At 35.1% G+C, this 25,221-nt stretch overlaps 1 protein-coding gene across 2 annotated transcripts in view; it reads right to left on the reverse strand.

The window, feature by feature from the left end:
- Positions 1–243: 243 nt before the first annotated feature.
- Positions 244–25,221, reverse strand: part of DPY19L1 (dpy-19 like C-mannosyltransferase 1) — a 47,335-nt gene continuing 22,357 nt past the window's right edge. For both annotated transcript variants that reach the window (XM_065051815.1, XM_065051816.1), the window contains exons 11-23: positions 24,413–24,490; positions 22,317–22,403; positions 20,761–20,820; positions 18,152–18,232; positions 17,270–17,371; positions 16,443–16,514; positions 15,050–15,099; positions 13,922–13,946; positions 12,673–12,792; positions 5,655–5,829; positions 4,792–4,891; positions 3,137–3,262; positions 244–2,157 (exon numbers count right to left, since the gene is read on the reverse strand). In XM_065051815.1, coding sequence (XP_064907887.1) covers positions 2,001–2,157; positions 3,137–3,262; positions 4,792–4,891; positions 5,655–5,829; positions 12,673–12,792; positions 13,922–13,946; positions 15,050–15,099; positions 16,443–16,514; positions 17,270–17,371; positions 18,152–18,232; positions 20,761–20,820; positions 22,317–22,403; positions 24,413–24,490 — 1,233 coding nt within the window. In that variant the 3' untranslated portion in view covers positions 244–2,000. The remainder of the gene's footprint in view (positions 2,158–3,136; positions 3,263–4,791; positions 4,892–5,654; positions 5,830–12,672; positions 12,793–13,921; positions 13,947–15,049; positions 15,100–16,442; positions 16,515–17,269; positions 17,372–18,151; positions 18,233–20,760; positions 20,821–22,316; positions 22,404–24,412; positions 24,491–25,221) is intronic.

A 25,221-nucleotide genomic window follows, 5' to 3' on the forward strand; every position in this document is an offset into this window, starting at 1 on the left:
CATTGCTTGTCAATGGGTATTTGACATTTTCTCACTGTCTTTTCACATATTCCTGCACTGATACTCCAAATAAAAAGGAGGCCAAAAAGATGTGTATGAGTTTGGTTTAATTATCTGAGGCGTTTCTGTGCATTGTTGAGTTGAGAGTTCAGCTTCAATCATATTTCCTGTGGAAACAGTATTAGAGTTCTGTTTATATAACAGACATAAGAGCAGAAATGTAACACCCATCAGAAACATGAGAACAATTTCCATCTCTTTATTTTTTATTTAACCACATAAGTACATGTCAACAATTGGCATAAACTTCATAAAAATACAGTACCTTTTTGTGCTGTAACACTAGTCACAATGTTTATATAAAGATTTTTTTCCCACTTCCTTGAATTCAATTAACATTTTAAAAAGTGACTTCCCAAAAGCCCTTTTTTTGTGAGTTTCCTTATAGAAATTTTTCCAAAATCTATTCTGTAAAAGTTAAAAAGCTAATGCATTTTCAGCCATTCTCCCTCACCCTCTCAATAAAACAGATTTTAAAAAAATAAGTAGTCTTAGAACACCAAACAGTTGTTACACCACTACTTTATCATAGGTTCTCATTTAATTGACACTGTTATTGGCATGTTTCCTATAGCATCTAACATTGCTAGATGCTCCTAGGGCTAAAAAGACCAGTCATATCAATAGACTGATGTCTGAACAAAAAAAGAACAAGTCAAAAAAAAAACAAAACAAAACCAAAACATGAATTATATACAGAGAAACATTAGACTTTAGAAGTCTTATACTGCAGAATCACAATTACTGTGATACTTCCAAATGGTGATAATCATACAAAAAGTCTATCGAGTCAGTAAACAACTAAAGGGTGTTCTTGCACTGGGTATCTGGGAAAGTGAATTCTCTAAATTCTTTATTACCTGTAATACTGGTTTGACACCAAGATGACAGAAAACTGCAGAACCAGTCTAATATTGCTGGAGCACTCATACCTACACAACTGACTATATCCATATCACAATTGGGTTAAAATTGCATTTTTCTTTAATGCTGCTGATAAAATCCAGGCAGGAACTAACACATGGGGAAAGAAAACAGGGCATAAATTTTGAAAGTAATTTCTTATCAAGTTAGGCGCTGAAGGTCTAGTTAAGGCAGTGAAGGATTTCTTTTAGTATCTTTCTAAGGCTATGACAGATTTTTCCTGAATAAAGCATTTTCCCTTAAAAAATTTCACGCATATTATGCCAGCTTATTCTGAATGTGTAAGAATGCTAAAAATCCTTGGACACTGAGAAGCTAAAATATTGCTCACTGCAAATATTACCCTTATTAGTCTTTTTTTTTCCCAATATTAATAAGATTCCAAGAACATGCATCTAATAATGAAGTTTCAAGTCTGCCTACAAACTTTTCCACTTCAAAAGCAAGCTTAAAAGCATGTGTTAAGTGATCCCAAATGACAAACGTTCTTTATTCTCCCAAAGAAAAAAATGTATTTCTCTTGGACATGACGAGTGAAACTACATGACTTTTAAGAGAATTTCTAGTATCACCTTGTCCAGAAGGGAGAAGGCTAATGAAAGTGACATGAGAAATGTGATGCCAGATGCTATAGCACCATTCCTTTGTTCCTAGCTGCTAGCACCAAAGCTTTAAAGAAACTTGCTTTGCTAAGACATTCTGACAGTCCCATTTCACAAGATCATTGGGTTTGAAAATGCAGTTACTTTCCATAGCTACTTTAAACTTTTTTTTTGGATCAGTGTTAAATAAAATGTGCAAACATATAATCATTTGCATAGCAAATCTCAAGGGACTGACCCTGAAATAGAAATCCAAACTTTTAGGTTTAAGATATTTCTATAATCAGAACTCACTTAAAATGGTAAAAAATAAAATACACATTTTTCCATTTTAAGTCTAGTAGAAAAGGTATTTCTGATTTAGAATTCTTATAGTTACTAGTTTAAAAAGTTGAAAGACTTTCCATTCAAATGTTATTCCTTTGGAATCTTCAAGATTCTGTAATTGCTATTTTCAAATACTGTGAAGAAATATGGCCTGGAAACCTTGCTCATCAGGGTACATAAAGGAATTTTGCCACTATTAGCAGGATCTTCGACATCCCAAATTTCAGGCATACTGCAACCAGGCCTAAAAAACATATGAATACAAAAAAAGAAATGAAGAAATGCTATAAAAACCATACAGCATGCTGAACTCTGTTTTATAGCCCCCCTATGAATACTCGACTGTGCCATCTACATAAAAAAAAGTCTGTCTTTACCATAGCAATTCTTATCAGATTATAAAAATCAATAAATATAGTAGTAATTTAAAAAAATATTATTGAGAATGTGTAAAATTTGTCTGCTTTTGTGGTTACATAATTATTAAGAATAAATTTGGAGGAGGAAGCAAATAAAACTACTCAGATTATACAACACACATTACTGAGACCCTTAAAATTCCCTATAAAATGAAGAGTGATGTTCATGCTCCTAACATTTCTAAAGAAAACTCTGGAAATAAAACACCCTTAAAAAAGTAATAACTCCTTGCTTTTTATTAAGGCACATAACCAACACCAAATCCCTGTACAGTTATATTTCAAAGTTAGAATTACTGAGAATTTCCTAATTTTTCAAAGATAATAGCAAAGAAATAGAACAGATTAGTTTCATTTTATTCTAAATGCAAAGAAAATAAAACAAAAAATCCAAACTAACTGTGTTCTAATGGCCAACAAGAGAAAAAAAAAGCATAGCATAATATTTTGGTGTTCAAACTACCTTTTACTCTGCACCTTTTATTCATACCAGGCTGTCATTACATACATATCTGCTCTTGCCATCACAGAATAATGACTTGTTTCCTTTGTGAATCTCCTCTGTATTTTACAGTGAAGTTTAAAAATACACACATCACAGCTTCTCAAGTACACAAAGACTACAAGGTTGCTAATGTAGGTAAAGTTAATTATACTTATTAATCTCTGGAGACACTGCACAAAAATGTATTTGGGACACTTTTAAAGCACAGACCAGTATTTCAAAACTAGTACTTGATATGAATCTAAGAATACCTATTTGAGCAGCATATCATTACTCTCAGAAAGAGAGAGGTTACTCACTTTTTTCTGTTTACACATAATGACTCTTCCAGAATGTAGTAATTTACTCCTAGTTTTATCAATTCTCTTTTTACTTCTTTTGCAGGTTTTCGACTGTACATGGAATACACTACTTTAGTTCTGGCCCTTCAAAAAGAGAAATGTAAAAGTTAGCTAGCAACATAGCACGAAAATGTAAGGTTTAACTTTAGATTGGACAGGAAAGCTTTTTATTTCACCAGACAAATAGACTAAAAGTTTAAATGAATTTGCTTTAATGTGATAATTTCTTGACAAATATGATTTCAAGAACAATGTATACAGCCCTTTGATTTTTCTCCAGCAGAAGACAACTTTGTAACAAGATCAATGGTTAATGTGAACAGAAACTGTAAAGATGTCAAAGCAATGAATTCACCATGTAATATTCACGGCTAGAAACAACCTTGCTTGGAATGGAGGTGTTCAGTAGAAATCATCTGCCCAATCTCCCCACAAAAGGTCATACTCATTGCCCTCGTTTGGACTTTTTAAAATGCAGAGTGCAAGACCTGATGTCTGCCTATGCTGAATCAAGCAAAATCATCACTTGTAAACCACAATCCTGTTTATATTCCCCAGTAATATCCTCCTTTTATTATGCAAAGCATGACATTGTTAACTCCTGCTCATACTGTATCATACTTTTCTCATACTGTATCATCTCTAGCTTATTTTCCACAAACGTGTCCTGTCCTATATGAATAGAATAGAATAGAATAGAATAGAATAGAATAGAATAGAATAGAATAGAATAGAATAGAATAGAATAGAATAATTTCCATTGAAAGGGACCTACAATGATCATCTAGTCCAACTGCCTGACCAATTCAGGACTGACCAAAAGTGAAAGGCAGTTAATACCAGAAACAGAAGTAAGGACACAAGGCATGTAAAATTAATCCCCTCCCTTTCTCCTTCATCCCTCTTTATCTTGTTTTCTCATTTGGTGTTTTTTGAGTGGTGTTTTTGTCGTTGCTTTTTTGTTTTGGTTGGTTTTGCGTTTGCGTGTGTGTGTTTGGTTTTTTTAGCCAGTTTTACCAAATTACCCCAAAATGATGCTATGACATTAAAATTTTTAAAATTAAATTCATGACCTTTACAGAAAAATCAATTTCAATTTAGAAAAATATCCTGATTTTGAAAACAGCAAAGTACAGAACTCAGTAATTCCATTACAAAATTTCAATTTCAACTAGTCTTAATATTTCAATAATTAGATATATTATCATGGAAAAAATGACAACCAATCACAAAAAGCTAATAAGAATAAATAAACTGGCTATCTTGAGGAAAAAAAAAAAAATAATAAAAAAAAAAAAAATCAAGCCTGTCTACACTGTCAGGAGTAACTAGAATGAAGAAAGAATACTATATGTTAATTCAAATTCCATAATTATATTCTGATTTTTTGTATATAAGTTCGAAGCTGTATCTATCCTACAGTATATCCTTTCTGATGAACTCAAATCCTGAAGAAATACTGCATGTGTTTTCAATCTGACTAAAACAACAAATCAAGTTCTCTGGGATTTTAACAAATTTTACAATATAAAGTGATGCCATTCCTACTGTATATTACCAACATTAAGACAATTAGTAAAAAATAAAAATAAATCCTCAACTTTGAAATTTACCTTAATCCTGCATCTTCATAGTGAGGATGATTTACAATAGGACGAAGTGTAGACAATTTAACACTTGCCATTGTAGGCATTGCTCCTGCAAAAACTGCATCTGAAATACGGAATGAAAGGCATGTTTCAAATGAAGAATCAAGCAGTAAAAGCACAGAAGCAATCTTCAAATATCTAAACTGTAGAAAAACATAGAGGGTAGGGTACTCTCCTTGAAAAGGCCTTAAATGTCACCAACAGGAGATGCACAAAAATCCCTCTTTTGTTTTAAAGCTGGAACTCAATGTAAGTCATTAGACAACTAAACATTTAAGAACGGAGATTAAATTCATCTTATTTTTCTTGAATGGGTAGAATAACATATTCATTACGACAACAAGTTTTTATTTGCCACATCTTACACCGTTGTTAAATGAGCAATAAAATCTCAGCCCACTTTGGCTTGAAAGTATTTTCCTGCTAAAAAGGTAACTACCTCTTTTCCAGCTAGTTTTCTGACACTTTTACTCATTTTAGTAAACGGATGAATGCAACCACAATATGCATAGTTTTAATTCTCTTTAGCAAAATGATGGTCATGGACCTACGTTAATTGGATTTTGCAGAACCACTCGTGTTGTAGAAATACTACACTGGTGGCTAGAACCTCCAGACTGGTAGCCTGAGGAACAAAGCAATCTTTTGGTGTTTTTTTAGTTTGAGAGGGCTTCTGTGTGGACAAATATATGTGACTAAACCATGGCTTTAAGATGGTCCCAAGGCAAAGCCACGGACAGTAGCAATACCTCTGCAGTTATTCACATCAAGTACTATAATTACATCTCACAGAAAATGGGGAAAACATACATTATTAAATAGTTTACCTTGTCTGGTATTGACTTTTATCCATTCTAAAAGTTCCTCCTGTGGCAAATTGCTAAATTCTCCCATGATGTTCCACTGAGTTTGAAGGTTTGCTGATCCCTCTATTGCCATCAATGCTAAAATAGCAAAGACTAATGTTTTGGGCTGGATTTTACAGAAGAGCCATCCAAACAACTGAAATGCAAGAATTGATTAATTTCTAGACAACAATTCTGTAATATTGTATGCAGAACAATTAATTTTTATTTCTCTATAAGGAGCCTAATACATATTACAATATGTAATGTCTCTGCTATTGCTTTTCCACTAAAATTCAGTGAGACCTCATAAGAAATATTAATGTTTACTGAATATAGGGCATTATATTTGTGATTTTACAATAAAAAGAAAATTGACATTAATGCAGCTTTTAAAGTTGTAGTTCAAATGTCAAATTCTGCAAGTAAAGATGATTCAATAGTGTCATTTGCACTTTTACAGTATTTTTTCTCCTATTTGCATCAAGAGTTTCTAGCTGTAGTATATGGATTAGAGATTGTACTGCGAACTTCTGAAAATACATCAGAAAATCAGACTTTGGCAATATAAAGTTAACGTTGCTTTATATCCTACTCTCCCTTTCTTGAAGTGAAAAAGATGGCCCTGGCATTTCTTCCTAAAGATAGCCCGCTGGAGGCTTCTAAGCAAATACTTATAAATATGTGAAACAGGTGATTAAAGAATTACTAAATTTGCTATGTTGAAGTTTAGTTTGAGCAAGAACACTTTATCTCATCCATATCTGACCTAAATAATAAATAAGGGAAAGTATGAATTACCTTTTTTTTTTCCCAAGCTATTGTTAATTAGAAGCCTTCACATTTCAAAAATATTAAACCTGCACTAAACAAATACATTTCATTCAGAGTACCTCAATCCTTTTTTTTTATTTTATTTTAATTAAAGCATGAAACAATAAAATAAAATTTTCTGAAACCTCCCACTAGGCTGACTACACCAATTAGGTATTGTATGTCATCTTTGTTATAAACTAATAGTAAACTACTTTAGATTATTAAAACTGTCAAGCCAATTCTCCAAAAATACAGTGTACACTGCTCCCATCCTCAAAGACTTCCTAAACACACTAGCAAGAACAGCAATACTATCTAGGGAAACTTCATGTCCCAAATATGCCTGACCACTGTGTAGGCCTGGAAGGATGAAAAGATACAAATTCATTTTTACATTGCTCTACATGAGCAAACCTCCTTTTTACCAACAGTTGCAAAAAACTCACTTCAAGAACATGTTACAACTTTGGATTCTTTATTGAGTTCCGTGGCTCTTCCAATTTAAGAAAATCACATTGCTATCATGCTTTTATAAAAACTCATTAAAGTTTGACGTATCTAAATTTGCCACTATTTTCTCTACATAAAGAGCCTAGAATGGATGAAAATATGTGCAAGGCAAAAGAAGCATTTATTTTATGGGATACTGTTCCTTATGTTTTTATATCAATCCAGAGGTGTTTTTTTTTTTTTATCAAATGAATTTATTAAGTCTTTCTCCAGCTATTTTTCTTCGTTTTCAAAATGTCCACTCATGACAGTGTAACTCCTCCTAACAGAAAGAGGAAATGTGTGGATGTAAACAGTCACCAATTCTATTGTCCATCAGGTGCCACAAGCTGCAACACTGAGGTAACAGAAAGTACACAAACTCATTCAATGGGCTGAAAGAACACAACATACAGAATTCCTTTTCCATGTGCAGAATAATTTTGCCTGTTTGTTCATTTTTTGTGTTAAAAATGTCTATCTCAGCCTGACTGTTCACTAATGAATGGATATATTTTGAAATGCATCTGATTAAACACATTATCTATGTATAGCCTCAAAATAAATTAGTAATACTAACATGCCACCACAGATAAACTTTCACGGGCTGTTAGAGGACAGTGTTGATTTCAATGACAATAACTAGATACATTACATTTGCTTTATTTTTTCTTGCATCTGTAAAAATAAATTGCTGCTTATTAACTTAGTCTTTATGCAAACATCTGAAACTTACATAATGATAAATGTACTGAGTGTTAATCAATCATTTGGTTGCAAGTCCCATCTTCCCCTTCTCATCTCCCTCCATCTCAGCAATTCTTCTGAATCGATATTGCACGTATTGGGTGGGGAAAAATTTAATGAAATATAACAAGGGCAAGTGTAGAGTCTTGCATCTGGGCAGGAACAACCCCAGGTTCCAGTATAAGTTGGGGAATGACCTATTAGAGAGCAGCGTAGGGGAAAGGGACCTGGGAGTCCTGGTGGACAGCAGGATGACCATGAGCCAGCACTGTGCCCTTGTGGCCAAGAAGGCCAATGGCATCCTGGCGGGTATTAGAAGGGGGGTGGTTAGTACATCCAGAGAGGTTCTCCTTCCCCTCTACTCTGCCCTGGTGAGACCGCACCTGGGGAATACTGTGTCCAGTTCTGGGCCCCTCAGTTTCAGAAGGACAGGGAACTACTAGAGAGAGTCCAGCACAGGGCAACTAACATGATTAAGGGAGCGGAGCATCCCCCTATGAGGAAAGGCTGAGGGAGCTGGGTCTCTTTAGCTTGGAGGAGACTGAGGAGTTATTAATGTTTGCAAATATATGAAGGGTGAGTGTCACGAGGATGGAGCCAGGCCCTTCTTGGTGGACAACCACCAGTAGGACAAGGGGTAATGGGTTCAAACTGTAACACAAGAGGTTCCACTTAAATTTGAGAAGAAACTTCTCAGTGAGGGTAACAGAGCACTGGAACAGGCTGCCCAGGAGGGTTGTGGAGTCTCCTACTCTGGAAACATTCAAAACCCGCCTGGACGCTTTCCTGTGTAACCTCATCTAGGTGTTCCTGCTCCGGCAGGGGGATTGGACTGGATGATCTTTTGAGGTCCCTTCCAATCCCTAACATTCTGTGATTCTGTGATATGGTCAGAGTTTTCAACCTCAAAATAATACTTCTGCTTAGCAGCCAGTGGGACACAAAAACCTCCCTAAAACCCATTTGATATTTTCAAGAAAATACAAAAAAAAATAAGGATCTTTCTTATCCCTTTGCTTGCTTAAGTCAGAGCAGTCTTAGAAGTGGTCTGATTGATAGCGGCTCAGCTGCCTTATGGACCAGTGCTTCTCTCTCGTGCTGAAGCCAGCCATGCATTCCCTGGAAGATTACCAGCCACTCCCTACTAAAGAAAGTGTACATCAGTCAGACCAGAAAAAAATCCGACTTGTCTTTCACAGGTATCAATCGGCACCAACCTAGGCAGTATACCCAACAGGCAAAAGAACCTTCACTGATAACAAGAAAAGGGAATTGATCTTATTTTTACTTACATTGTTCACCTAATGTGGGGTACTCTCAAACACAGGTAGGTACTTCTCCTAAGGCCCAAGCCAGGGCCAGGATAATCACGGGCCTCATTATATGGGGCAGCTGGTCATTTATCTTCTGCACAGAACAACTGTCCAAACTGCAGTAATCTAAAGCCTTTCCTTCCCTAGCATTCAAGACCTATTTCTTTCAAGCTTCCATGATGCTGCAAAGGAGGAAGAAAAAGTCACTGGACCTCAGCCACCTGGTCCAATAGGGGCAGGTCCCAGAAGTGGTTATCATCTGCATTTTTAGCTTCCTAAGAAGCTTACTCTTGCTCTACAACCATAGGAAACACCAGAACAACTACAGGGCCAAAATGCAGTTGGAAACAGAGGAAATACTGATTAAATACTCTGAAACTGTCCTTTTTCCAATATTTACACAGCGATAATGTGTGGTATCTTCCAAGATCCAAAACGCAATGATTACCAAAAGCACCAGCTTTCATTAAACGGCCTGATGACCTTAGTTGCAGTACTAAAATGAAAACCACAAAGATGCAGGATAAATTACTGTAGTGCTATTACTCAGGTGATTTTAAAAGAGAAATTAAAAAATCACCAGCTGAAAACTTTTACTAATTTGCCATATGGCAGCTAACTTATTACATGGAAAAAAGAAAATGAGGCTACATATTAATAGAAAACATTCCTAGCAGCTCATCTTTGTCATTACCAGTTGCAAGGTATTTTTTATTATTTTTCAGAGATTATTTCTCTCCATACAGCAAAACAAAGCCATTCAGATTTTTTTGTTTTTCAATACTCAGAAAGCTGAGAGGTCTTTTACTGTAGCGCAAAATACAGAAATAAGTGGAGTTCTAAATTTCAGTCACTGGAAAATTCTACCAAAAAAATTCCATAAGGCAGAAAAGACCATCAATTTTATTCTAGGAACACACAGATTAAATAATAATTAATGACAAATTAACTTTGGACAGAATTAATTTATAATTGTTCTCTAGAAATTGCATGTTAGAAGAAAATAGACTTTCTTTTTCTTTTTTGACTTTCAACTTGTGAAAAGCACCTTCATTTCAAATTACTCAGAGGCACCTTGTGAAAGTTAATTTAGAAAAATTTAACCACAGTGTAACTGCTGTTACTTAAACAGCCAGACTACTGAAGAGGACAGCAATACTTCAACAACAACTAACAAAAAGACGGGAAATATTATAAGAACACCTTGGAACAGACTGAATATCAAAAGTGTAGAGGAATTTAAATTTCTCTGAAGTCCCAATAGTCAGTTACAAGGTGGATAAAGTCACTTTTTAAAGAGTTTTTGACACATTTTTAGCATTTTATATGTTCACTGTACAGATTCATTTAATGTTGGCAAACACTCAGCACTTTTACCTATGACAAATAAAAAACAGGCATCAAGAAAGACGAGCACAACATTTAAGCCAACTGATACTGTGTAGCCTGTCCAGCGTCATCAAGAAACGTCCTTCCCTGAAAAAACATCCAGGGAAGCAACTCTTTTCTGGGAAAAACAATATCAGGCATTATAGTCTGTACAACACTGCATTATGCGCGAAGCAGCCAGAAAAAGGTTGTACATACACCCTTGGTTCTGGCATCCCAGATTTTGAGTACTGAACTTCGAAATATTATTCTTGTATTTCTTCAGTTTTCAAGAACAGCAAACCTAATGACTCAGGTTTCTTTTTAAAATCCTAATTTTCTTTCCCAGCCATTGCTAGTTTGCCTACTCTATGGAGCATTTTTCTCTTTTCCTTCCTCTCTATTATGTCTGCAACAATTCTTAGCACTGGATTCTTTCTCCCACTCATGCTCATAGTGATGATCTCCATATAGACATTTTCAAGAGTTCCCCATCTCGTCTTCCCAATTTGTTTTTGTCTTAGTAGGCCCAGCTCACTATTAATCGTAATCTTTGTCTCAATGTGGGATACTTACTTTGAGTAATGTAAATAACACATTCTACACAAATCACAGCGTGGCTGAGGTTGGAAAGGACCTCTGAACATCATTTGGTCCAGCACCTCTGCCCAAGCAGGGCTACCTGGAGCCAGTTTCCCAGGACCATGTCCAAGGATGAAGACTCCACAACCTCCCTGGGCAGCCTGTGCCAGCACTTCGTCACCCTCACAGTGAAAAAGCGTTTCCTGTTCAGAGGGAACGTCCCGTGTTTCAGTGTGTGCCCATCACCTCTGGTCCTGTCACTGTACACCACTGAAGAGCCTGGCTCCATCCTCTTTACACCCTCCCTTCAGGTGTTTTTACACATTGACAAGATTCCCCTGAGCCTTCTCCAGACTGCACAGTTCCAGCTCCCTCAGCCTTTCCTCATATGAGATCTGCTCCTTAATCAGCCTCATGGCCCTTTGCTAGACTCTCTCCAGTATGTCCATGCTTCTCTTGTACTGGTGAGCTCAGAACTGGACTCAGCACTCCAGCTGTGGCCTCACCAGTGATGAACAGAGAAGGATCACATCCCTTGACCTGCTGGCAACACTCCTAATACTGCCCAGGATACTCTAGCCTTCTTTTCAGCAAGGTTACATTGCTGGCTCATGTTCAGCTTGGTGTCCACCAGAAGCCCAGGTCCTTTTCTGCAAAGCAGCTCTACAGCTGGTCAGCCCCCAGCATGTACTGGTGGCTGCCGTTCTTCCTCCCCAGGTGCAGGGCTCTGGTGCTTCCATTTGTTGAATTGCGTTAAGTTTCTGTGATCCCATTTCTCCAGCCTGTTGAGGTCTCTCTGGATCAATCTGGTCTCTCTGGCACAATCATCTGGTGTACCAGCCACTTCTCCCAGTTTTGTAGCAGTTGCAAACTTGCTGAGAGCACACTCTACCCCATCATCCAGACCATTAACAAAGATGTTGAACAGGACTGGACCTGGTATTGACCACTGGGGTACTTTCTAGCTACCTCCCTGCCTCCTTCCCAGACAAAGGACTGCTTATACCCTACTTTTGCTGCAACTGCAAAGCTCCTAAAACAGCTGTTTAGATAGAAATTCAATCAAGTTCACTTCTCAAAAACACAGACACTGAAAACACAGAAACCCAATTCTAAGGTCTTTTGTATCTGGAGAAAACCTAGTAACATTTTATGTTACAGATTATTTCAAGCTAGGAAAATTAAATCTGAGTTGTATACCTGACTTTCGATCTTTAAGGCTTACATGTTTTCAACATGCAAGACTTCAAAACTATACTTCTGGAAAGAATTAATACACAAGAAATATGCAAGGCAATAAGCTCTAAACGGCTGTGAAAACAGTGTGTAAAAAAAGTCAAACACTGCTGGGGTAACATTAGTAGATGATAAAAAACTCACAATGGCATAGAAGTGTTTAAATACAGTAAAATCCAGTGCATGTCTCCCTAATCTCAAGCTCAGTATACAGCATATTAACTAATATAATAATGTAACTGAACAAGTCACGTAAAATAAGACATGATTTTGGGAGAGGGCAGAATGGAACTTCTGTTTTCATATTTTTGACGGGCAATATAATCTGGTTTATTTTTAACTGCTACACTCAGATTCAGCAATTACACACAGAGAAAATTGCTTTAGGGCAAATATCTGGGTAATAATGTAAGTACTGAGATAGCTACAGGATTGAAAAAAGACCTTACCTGTTTCGAACACACCAAGGAAGCCATAACACACAGATGCGGTGTCAAAAACAGTTTTAGCCTCATGATTAAAATCGCTAGGACACTGTACGCCAACAGCTGCAATGCATGGTATACCAGCTGCAAAAGAAAACACACACAAAAGCATAATGTTTGCATACTTTTCATTTGTGTCTTAAATGCACAATCTTATTTTCAGTATAACTTAAATGATGAACTTGTCTGAAAGAGTTGAAGTCGAAGCCAAAATAAAGATCTTCACATTTCAGACAGTAATAGGGACTTTCTGTTATCTTTTTTCTCAAGTGTATGTAGTGTGCTAAGGTACAGAACAACAGGAAATATAAACATTAAAAAGCAAAAGGCGATGAAGAAATAGCTAGCTATGCAAAAGATCCTGAAACATAAACAGGCAATAACAACATAAAATTGATTGTATAACTTCTTCATAGAATTGAGGAAACCTTGTTATTTTAATACCTAAATATAGCATGAAATAAGGCAATAAAACCATCCTTAGTACTCACACCACCACAGGCAGCTTGTTCTATTATTCTCCAAAATGGTTAAAAAGCAGACATGTCACTCACGACGCCTAACATTAAATCTATGTTACTTGTGGAAGTGCTGTGGTAAGTCCTAGAAGCATTTTTGCAATCAGTGCTTTTATCTAACTGATTATCATATTTTGAATGGCATGAGATTTCTCTCATACCATAAACCAGAAATAAAATGCTATTAAAAAAGTTTTGCATGTTCTTGCTGTCTTAATTGCAAATAAAGAAACCATGTAAGAAAGCTGCCATTCAATTATATTTTTTTGCATAATTTTACTAAAAGAACTCTGTGTAGAATTACTTTCATTATAGCGTATTTCAGATCAGAATTTCAACATTATTTATCATGTGAAGCCTCAGTAAAGGAACCAATCTCTTTCTACTTCTCAGTCTATATGGGGAAAATGGAAGGTCCAGCATAAATTCAGTGTCTTTTTGTACTGCTACAGCAAAAGCCCCAAAGACTCCTCTCTTGCACTACCACCCCACTGTTAGCTTGTATATTTTTTTTGTTCAACATTCCAGAGTTATTCTGGTGTTGTACAGGATACAATTTAAGATGAGGGAATAAAAGATACAAATACTTACCTTCAAATAAACCATGTAACAGGGTCAAACCACTGTAATGTGTATTTCAATATTGAGTATTCATATTAACACACAAATAAAATTGTGCAGAAAAAGAACCTTACCTCACCGTGGTTAAAACGTTCCTCTCTGGGAAAAAAAAACAAAACAAAACAAAAATCAAACAAAAAACCAAACCAAACCAAAACAGAAAATCACATTATTTGTTTATGTACTACGCAAGTACTAGTTTTACTTTGAGGTCATCTATGGGGCCTCTGGACAACAGAACTAATCCAGTAACCACGAGTCAGCACCTGCACAGATTTTTTTCACCTCTACAACAAGCTTTGAAATATACAGCAAATCAGTAACTATCCTCCTCAGTCCCTACATCTATGTGGAAATCTGAAAATTAATTTTAGTGGTTTTTAATTACTTCCATTAACTATTTCATATATAGAACATCTTACTTAGAGAATGAAACTTCAGTAACAGAAGAGGTGGAGTACTAGTACCAAAAAAAGAACCATTTATTGAGGTACTACTGGATTCTCAGAAGGAAATATAAATATGAAAAGAGTCAAAATCATGTATGTGGGCCTCCAAAAACATCTGTGAAGACAAGATGCTGAATCCTGCTCAAATCTGTTGAAATTCTGATAATGGGCCTTAGACTATGGGAAGCAGAGACCACTGAAATGATTAGTAATTAAAAAAATAAGGGGGAAATCAAAAAGATATGTCAGGAAGTGACAACACTCAATTCGACAAATTGACTTGCTCAACAAGTGATGCCAAATGGCTGTGACAGGTAGAGCATGTATTATAGATATTTAGACAATAAATTGAATACAGTTGGGAACCCTTCCTATAGATGAAATTCATATCTTTATAAGCTGGAAAAAAATAATGAGAAAGAATTTGTATTCACTATTTATAGGAGAAAAGTGAATAGGCACATAAATAAACATTGGTTTAGGAACAGAACAGAAAAATAATTAAACAGAAAATCTGGGGATAAGAGGGCCAAGATGTCTAAAACTACATTCAGCAGCTAAACTTAGTTTTAGATGACCTATAAAAATACCACATATGATATATCCAAGCCATTCAGTTACTGAACTATACATAATTCACCCTTCAGAAAGGACCAACATAATGTAGAATTCTGAATTATTTAACATACAGCAAATCAAATAAACTTCCAGCAGAAAATTCAGTTTCACATAAAAAAATAAAGCAATATTTACCTTCCATTTTGGCCTGCCTTAGATAAGGCCCACATAACATATTTAATTACCTGAAGAAAGCAAGAGCCAACAAACAGTATGAATAAACTTTCAAAAGCATTCTAAAGCATTTTCAACATTTGCTAAATTAAATTACACCTGAATAATCTCATTTCGAGATAATGCTAAGATAAAGACATGCCATGTTTTAGCTAAAAATCCTTTTTGCGGATGTTTAATTACCCAGGCAGTTAGCAGTTATCCCATCTGTTCCTGTGTAAACTGTAAGTTGGTTTACACAAATTACACATAATCAAATTTACAAAAACAGTTATAAACTTCAGTTATGGTACTCATCAGCTAAGTGACAGAAAATTTTTTGGCACTTAACATCAAAGCAAATTTTGCCACTGACTCAGGACTGGATCTCTGCAAAAATCTATCTTAAGGGAATACAGAATTTTAAGCAAATATGTTTGAAAAAAAATGTTTTTTATCTAACTCTATTGGGTTTATGTGGCAAAGTTTTGGTAGCAGGGGAGCTGCAGGGGTGGCTTGTGTGAGAAGAGACCATGGGCTACCCCCACGTCAGACAGAGCTCCAAAATAGATCTACCACTGACCAAAGCTGAACGCATCAGTGACGCTGGTGACACCTCTGTTGATAAGATGTTTAAGAAAAGGTAAAAACACTGTGCAGCAGCTTTAAGAGAGGAGTGAGAAAAACAAGAGAGTAACAACCCTGCAGATACCAAGGTCAGGGAAGGAGAAGAAGGAGGTGATCCTGGTGCCAGAGCAGAGATTCCCCTGCAGCTTGTGAAGAAGACCATGGCGATGCAGGTTTTCCCCCTACAGCCCATGGAGGACCATGGTGGAACAGAGAACCACCCATGGAGGACCCCAAGCCAGAGCAGGTGGACGTGCCCTGAAGGAAGCTGCAACCCATGGAGAGCTCATACAGGAGCAGGCTCCTGGCTCGAACTGCACCTCATGGAGAGGAGCGCACACAGGAGCAGGTTTCCCTTGGAGGAGCTGCAACCTTCAAGGACTGTACCCCATGGAAAGGACCCACGCTGGAGCAGCTCTTAAAGAATGACAGCCTGTGGGAGGGACCCATTGAGCCTGGAAATAAGGGGGTGGAGATAAGGGGAGGTGTTTTTAGTTTGTGTTTCTCAGAATCCTACTCTATTTTTAACTGACAATAAATTAAATTAATCTGCCCCAATTCAAGTCTCTTTTGGTCATGACAGTAAAACAGTGAGTGATCTCCCTATCCTTATCTCAAGCCATGAGATTTTTCAACTCCTTTTTCCCCCTACACTAACTTCTTCCCATCTCAAAATAAATAGTGATTCCTTCAAAAAACTTAAACAGTAAACGCAAGGTAAAGGTGATTCACAAAATCAATCACTTACCCTTTTGATGATCACTCCAAAAACCACCACAACAACTGGTAACAGCAGAGTCTTTGTGTATCTTACTGGAGTCTACAATAGAAATTAACTGCATTAATTGCTTTTCATTCACCTACAATTACTTTGATGGTCAGTTTAAAGAAAGAAAGAAAAAAAAAACATAAAAAGTACTAAATGTAAACATTCAACAAGAACAAAGCAAGCTTCAAGAAACTCAAATTTAAACTTCACCCAGCAATCACACTAGAGGTCATAACACTAGGGTCATTAGTAAATTATTCCCAGTCCTTTGGCAAGCCACCCAAAGACTAAAAGTATATTCTATCTCATCTGAACATTATTAGTATGGGTTGAGTAACCTGTTAATATAAACATTCTAAATTCATATCTAGATACTGATGAACTAAAAAAAAAGTATACTAATGCCACATTAAGAAGCTTCGATGCTCTTCTGTAGTCTAAATCTACCACACAAAACCCTTGCAGCTCTCAGTACATTTTTACACACAACACCAGTTACTTAGAGCAACACAAAATCTTAAGTTGGCAGAACTGTAACCTTTCGGTTATCCCTGAGCAAACACTTCTTTCATTCAAGCAAGTACATTTCTTAGACCCAAAATCAAAACAGATTTATCTTTAGTTTATTGAAAAGCAATAAAACCAGCTAAATTTAGCTTGAGTTCATTAATGTCTCTAACTTCACTAGTAAGCACTTGAACTTATGATGGCAGTACAAGATTATGGCTCCCAAGGTGTTTTAAGTTATAACTTAAGATAGAACAGAAAGTTCCCTCTTCCATAATAATCTATTTTGACCAAATTACCTCTTTTTCCATGAAGTCAAACTCTGCAGCACAGGTATACATTAAGGTATCAAAATCCTTGTAGCCAATAAATTTAGATTTTAGTATTTTTCCTATGTGAGCCTGGTAGGATATACAGGAAAAAAAAAACAACAAAGTGTAGTAAGCAAAAACTGTTTTGTTTTCCACAATAAAGTAGTTTAAAGGCAGATGAAAAATGTTTTTAATTAGAACAGAAGTTTATGTCATTTTCAACGCAGTTATAAGAGCACCAAAAATCTATTTCTGGTACATTAAATGACATATTTGAGCATAACACAGTTCAGACTGTGTTAAATAAAAAGTAGAAAGCAGCAGAAAAAAGGTGCTACCATTGCAGCTGGGTTTAACAAGAGTTTCGTTTTGCATACTCATATTCTAAGATATGAGCTTCTCATCTTTCGCCCCTTGACACACTTCTGCATATAAGGTTTTAATAGCAGAATCTGATGACAATGGGGCTGAAGTGAAGTGAGGAGCCCTAGTTACAACAAGCATTTCAAAACTGTAATTTTGAAAATTAGATTCAAAAGAAAGCAAACTAAGAAATCAAGTAAATAAAGAAAATATGTAAGTAGAGGATATCCAAAATAAACAAGGATCTACAAATCCACATTTAAAAACAAAGACAGAACATTTACTAACTCAATAATAAAAACATTTGTCTTTTCACAAAGTTCAGTAATATCTCAGTGATAATATATAATGAATGAAAAAGTAAATATGCAACAGCTATACCCTTTTTCTGCAAAAGAAATCTTAGAATTTCAGAAAAGTATGTCATTAAGATGCCAAAAATTAAAACATTAAGAATAAAAAAATTTTTGAAAGACACTAACCAGATACTCAGATAAGAGAACTTACATCATCAGCTATTCCAAGCACTAAAGAAGTCAAGTATTTCAAGGTGACTGTCCCAAATAACCAGGCACATCCTTCAATGACCTTAAAAAATATATTCAGAGTGAAATAAACATGTCTCAAAATACTTGTAAATAAACGTTTTCTTTTTTTAAAAGGCTTATTAAATTTAGCTACTAGTAACAAACTCCCCTATGTTATCATCAATAAGTACAGTAATTTTAACCAATTACACCTCCCAAATCTCAGTACACTGAGATGTTTTAAGTTTTTGTTTTGTTTTAATTTTATCTTCTGTTACAGTTAAAATAATTTTGTGCAACTGGTTCACATTATAGCTGTACCACTGCACATGACATTACAGCACAGGAGGTACCGCAGTTAACTTTAAAAAGGGAGAGCCTGTCAGTTCCATCTGTTTTGCACATACCAGTGTGATTATTTCCCACCAAATGCCTTTCCATATTATCAGGATGTACTGCTCTGATAATTCAAACTTTTGGAAGAATTTGCTGATTTATAGTACAGTCTTGCGATAATCTCAGGTTAGAACTTGAAGGAAATATACTTTTTTAGTATACAATTACTACTTTTAGTTACATCATGTTTATCCCTGTACCAGAAAGATTAAATTCTTGGCAATCTAGCTTAATCTATCTAATTCTTTATAAAACCACATCAACTGAATAAGACAAGCTGGTTCAGTATTTTTTATCTGGGACCAGCAGCAAATGCTTCCAGAGAGAATGTAACAACAAAATACAAACTGATCTCCACCCTTACATAACCAGGGTTTTTGTGTGACCATGGCTTGCATTTAATTCTTGCATTTAATGGCTGTAAGTGAACCTAAATACTTATGAGGTACCTAATCCTTTTCCGAATGCCTCAATTGTTTTCCTTCCACAATGTCTCTTCTCTCTTATAAGCTTATTGCTACTAGCATAAGGGGCATTAAATAAACTATAATTATATCCTACTGCTATGTACCGGCTTAACCATATTTACCATTATTTTACAAGATGTAGAATTCTAACCTAATTTAAAAGCTCAGCTATTTAGCAATTCTACATCAATAATTATCTTCATACTCTATTTAAATTTGATGGTAGGACATTTGGGGTGAAGGCATTATTTTTTTTTTTTTGTAAGTAAGACACATTGACCAAAATTGCATGAAATATTTAAGATGCTGAGTTTATAAAATAAAATATTTGCTACTTTCTCTGCAGTTCCTTCTCCATGATTTCCATCATGTATTTTTCTTTTTGATGTCTGCTCAGTCATGAATTGATGTGTTCAGAGAACTTTTCATAAGAATACCAAGATTTATCTGCTGAGTGGCAAGCACTTATTTAGGATCAACTATGTTATATACATGCTTAGGGTGGTGGTAGTCTTTTTTTTTAAAACTTACCATTTAATTCTACCCTTTGTTTCTCGCCTTTTAATATTCACACCTTATCCCATAGAGCTTATTTTCTTTCTTTTATAGTTTCAGTTCCTCAAAAGAATTCTGAAATTGTAGTGCATTACATTCACCCATGCACCCTTATCTACACTCTTCAAAGAAGACAAATAACATTTGCAAGACACGAGTTCCCTTCACAGAAGTTATATCAGACCTATCTCATCACGCTGTGTGTACATGTAGCCTTAAAAACTTCATCACTGTTCAAGTTTTTACTCTTTTACAAAAGTTAGACTTACTGGTTTGCACAAACACCTTGGATTTCCTTTCTAAAAACTGACATGAGATTTGCTTACACTCCTGTTTTCCCTGGTACCACAACTAACTAGATTGGCAAGTTATACATGCACTGCAGTTTGTTATAAATATTTTTTATATTCCTTTCTATTCTAATTCCTTTATAGTAACTGCATGAATTCCAACCAGTTTTGCTAACAGGTTATCCTTCATTTTATAAGAATGTCTTAAGCCAGGCATAGTCTGAGTTGGCTCCCATTTTAGTTGTTTTTACAAGTTAACGTTATATCTTAAGCTGCAAGTTGCTTCTCATGTTTTCTACAGTGTTATATGTGATTTTTCATAGTTTTGGGAGTGTCCTTTATATACGGACATGACTTCTACTGCCTTCAAATCCCACTCGCACACCCTATACTAGTTTACTCTGACCTGCTTCCTTACGTAATTGCAAGTTGCTTGCTGTCATTAGAAAAAATATCCTAAAAAATTATATAGGACACATTTTAGTGAATATCTAATGAAGTATCCTAATCTCAACTTCTGCAAGCAATGTTAACCTTTAACTTGCCTCTCCTTATCTTGCCTTTTCCAAAGTCTCTTTTATTTTAAAGGGATTTTCATACTGATCTTAGGTTTTGTAAACATATGTAAGGTGTTAACTTAAAACTAAATGCATTGCAATTTGAAGACTATTTCAATTTTCTTATATAATAGTATGTTTACGACCTTTTTCTTGGGTAATTTAAGATTAGATTCTGGGAGTATGTACAATTTAGAAAGCAGTTTAGATATACTTCTTGATTTTCAACTATTAGAAACTAAACCGGAAGTTATTTCTGTATTTCAGTAAAACAAAAAAAGTCATGGTTCTGTTCTGAAATTCAAAATATATGAAATTTCTTACCCAAATATAGACTTCTCTTCTGCTGCTTTTCAAGACTTTTGGACTCAGTTCTAGAATTCCCTAATAATAAAATGAATGTGCATTTTCAGGTAACACATAGTAACAACAAGATACTCCAGTACCCCAGATGAGGGGTTTTATTCGTTCTGGTAAGCGCCTATTGTACCACACAGCTATTAATAATTAATAATTAATACAGCCTGAAATATGACTGAATATATAATATTGCGATTTCAACCTGCACTGGCAAAACATGCCAATGTAAACTCTTACTGCAGTTTATATACAATTAATGGAAGATTACTATTCTCCTTAGCAAGTAACATTCTGTATTATACAGTTCCAGGCTTCTTTAAGTTAAAGCCACTGGGAAACTGAATTATGTCTGCTTCCATAAATGACAAGAGACATCTGAAGCAATAAATAAATTACTGGCAGCATGATAGAAACAATTTTCAAACAAAGTAACAGAATCCCGGGGGTGGGAGGAGTTACTGGCATTTCTGTTTCACACTATGTTCGTCATTTTATGACACAAGGACCACTCATTATAAGCTAATGCGAACAATGCAATTAAGAAAAACTGAGAATGAGCTGAAAAGCTTTCAGAACCCCAGTCTATATGTGGGACTAAGGCCACTATAAGTACCCAAATAACAGACAAACAAGTATTTTTTCCAAAGGAGCAAACAGGTAAAAAGCTCAATGTACTTGTACTTACTATATAATTACAATAGCTGCTACAAGAAACTGGATCGGGTTTATAACAAGCAATCTATACTATGGCAAATACCAAAAGCTAAGGTAGTTTATTCTTATAATAAGCGAGAATTTACCAAACTTCTGCTGATAGACAAAATATAAACAGAAGAAAAAAACAAAAACCAAAAAACACTGAGCTCACCCCCCAAGCTTCTAGGAGAGGCGAAAAGAATCATAAATCAAGATGATTTGTAGTATGCTAAACTAGATCTGTTCACACCATCTTATCTCCTATTTCCTATGTACATAAAACCTTTAAGAGAAACCATATGAAACTGGAAGAGGTTGAGGGTTGTTTTTACCTATTTAAGGAAACATTAAGGTAGTGAATGATAATGAGTCCTCAGTGAATATTTTCACTAACATAAGTGGATGACTTAGCAAACAGTCTTAAACAATTTTTATGTATGTTTTAGTCATTTGTTCTACATTTGCAGTTTCACAATTAAGAATTCAAAACTCCTTGCTCATGTCTTTGTTTTACAATTATTCTGGTCAAAAATACATATGTGGTAAATATAATATTTTTTCTAAAAGAAGAGAGCTATAAAAACAAGAGAACTGAGCCTTAACTGAATTTATCTTATGAAGAGGTCTCGGTGTAAAACCACAATTTTTAAAATTAGTATTTGCCCATTCTCCAAATGTCTTTGAGGTTTAATTTTGTTTATCATGTAACAGATTTATCAGCTATCTGGTAATGAAGCAGTTTCACATTTTACATGAATACATACATAACTGTACAGCATTACAGTTTCAGCATTCCATACCATTTTTTTTCTTAAGGAACTTACCCAGATAACTACTAAAGATGCAGCATAATATGATGTCAATAACATTGAATTACCAAACATCAGAATAAAACACACTACAAGAGATACCTGAAAGAAGAAAATTTATAAAAAAAAATTAAAATAGAAAAGGTAAGAATTGTCCAAGTATAAAAATTACCCTGTGTCAACAGCTTTGAAGACGCCTATTGCACAGTAAGCGCAAGCTTGATACTCAGCTTACAGAATTATTCTGAAAATACTGATTGTAAGGACTTAATAGCAACAGGTAACCAAGTGTATATTTTGTTAATTTATGTTTTAAAAGTACTTATAGACAAAAAAAATTGGTTATAGCACTAACTCATCTTATGTTATATTAACAGCTACATTTTTTAAGTTATTCCTAATTTTTTCCACACCCCCCCCCCCCCCCCCAAAATTATTGTGTTATTTCTGTATCCTGTTTATTATCTTTCAGAATCCTGGACAAACAAAAAAAGGTTGAATGAAATGTTTGTTGTCTTCTTTCTTCCAAACTGAGATTTTATTAAAAATATAATCATCAAAGTCAAGCAAGCAGAACTCCGACTGTTTGATCATACCACTTAACCACTTGAGGCTGAAAGTCAAGGCTGAAATACCACTTTTATCTGCCATCCCAATATCCTACTGTGTTTTCTTTTTAACAGAAAGCAAAGCTGAATTACATTTTCTAACTTGGAGAGAAAAATCAATGATCAATTTCTGTTGTCTTTTGTACATGGGAATATGGAAAAATAATGCAGTTATTTGTAAAACATGCAGGCTTTTGTAATCCCCTCCTCACATATTTAAGATCTTCGTTTCCCACAGAAATGTAGGGGGGGGAGCAAAAATTGAAAACACCACAAGATGTAGACTGGCAGCTTACCCAGCCTCATTAAGCTTTCTCTGTAGTAAAGTGATTGTTGATCTATCTGAAAATAGGATTTTTATGACACTTTGGCACCGAAATTATAATATAGCTATTGACATAAGCCAAAAGGCTTAAGTATTTTATCCTGTTTCTGTCAAAAAATTACTACACCACCATGCTTATTTGCAAATTTTCCTGGCAAATCTGACTGGAAGCAAGCATTTCGTGTCCCAGGTTTATGTTTGAAATGAGCTGCACAGAGCCTACTACTGCCATTAATTTAACATTTATAGTATTTCAAAATACATTGAAAACATATAAAATACAATTTGCTACAGCTCAAAGCTGCTTTCTTGTGGAAAACATTTTCTTTTTGACTACTAAGTTTGCATAGCACAATTTTAGCAAAAATATATTTTTAAAGACATTCATGTTTCTTCGAAGAAATTCTTCACGTCTTCTTGTATATTTAAAACTGTAATCTCACTTCCAAGAGCAAAACTCCTGGTAACAAAAGTTGATAATTATCTTAATTTTAAAAATGAAAATCAGATGTATTATGCAGAAACTTGCATGCCTTTTACTTGTCATCTCCTTCCTTTGTTGACTTAGTCACTTATTTCTGAAAAAATAGTTTTTCCTCAGACAAATAGTTTATTTCCTTTGTCTTGCTTCCGAAGTATCTCCCCAAATAGTTAAACCACAACATCTTTGCGTGGTCAAGACTACAGTAGTCTGCAAAACCCTATCTTAGTTGGGGTTCTCTTCTCCTTCAACAATAGTAAGTCAACACTAGAGAACAGACTTTAACATGTCATTTTTTAAATCTCTGCTAACCTATGGCATGAGATAAATGCTGCCTTTTCAACTTTTGATAGCTTATCCTCTGTTACTTGATATGTTTTCTTATCTGTTTTTGAGACAGTATATTCAAGTCCATGAAATGAACAGAGACAGAAAGGAGAGGCAAATATGTCTACAAATCTTTTAGGTCGATAACTTTCCTGGAGTTCAAAAATTCCTGTGTGTCACAGGGACCCTAGTTTCTGACACTGTGACATAAACACACATAAGACCAAATACTCAAATCCAGGCCCCTCCATCCCTTATTACCGCATTTTTTCAACCACCTTGCAACTAAGGAAAACACTTCAGACAAATGGCCTCTTTTGATGCTCTGACCAATTTGAGAGGATTGAAGTTTTTTTAAAAAAAGTATTACCATATGAGCAATGAGTATCTTCTGTAATTTGCAGGAGTCAATATAACCCATAATACACACAGCAAATAATGAAGCTATCTAGAATAAAAAATGAAAGATAAGTTAAAACAATTTGCATTGGTATAATCTTTCTAGCAGAAATGCATACAAAAAAGTGTTTATTCAAACAATCATTAACTTTTATTTCTACTTTTTGCTAAGTACATACTTAGGTATTTCACAATGGTTTCTTTCAAAAAACCTATTATGGTGCTCTGATTAATTATTATAAATCATACTCAAACATTTAAGACATAGGTATTCAGCTTTATAAAAATGCAAGTCATCAAAACACAGCAATAACACAACACCTTTCACTCTTAGTTTAGAAAAAAAACAACCAACCAACCAAAAGAATCATTCATTAACATTATTTAACCTTATATTTTCAGCAAAGTATGGGAACATCCATAATTTGCTGCTGAGAAAAATGAGATTCATTGATTAGGCAGTTTGCTAAAAGTCACATGGGAAACTAATGAAATTATGAACTGAACCTGCAATTACAAAATTCAGGCCCAGCATCTTTAACAGGTTATAGTTATGAGTTTCTCACAACATTTTTCAGAATGTAATGGTTTCCTCTTCTGGAGTAAGAAAAGTTGTGTAACACAATATATATTGATTCTTCAAAGCTTTCAACTCAAATCAAGCAACAGCTACTTCAAGTAAGTCAGACAAGTGAAAAGGTGTGGAGACATAGATGGATTTCAATCAACAGGCTATATTTCAATCAATTTGAACACTAATAAAGTGGGCTGTATGGCAGT

This window comes from Columba livia, chromosome 2 (assembly GCF_036013475.1).
Source record: "Columba livia isolate bColLiv1 breed racing homer chromosome 2, bColLiv1.pat.W.v2, whole genome shotgun sequence".
In the NCBI taxonomy this organism is placed as follows: Eukaryota; Metazoa; Chordata; class Aves; order Columbiformes; family Columbidae; genus Columba; species Columba livia.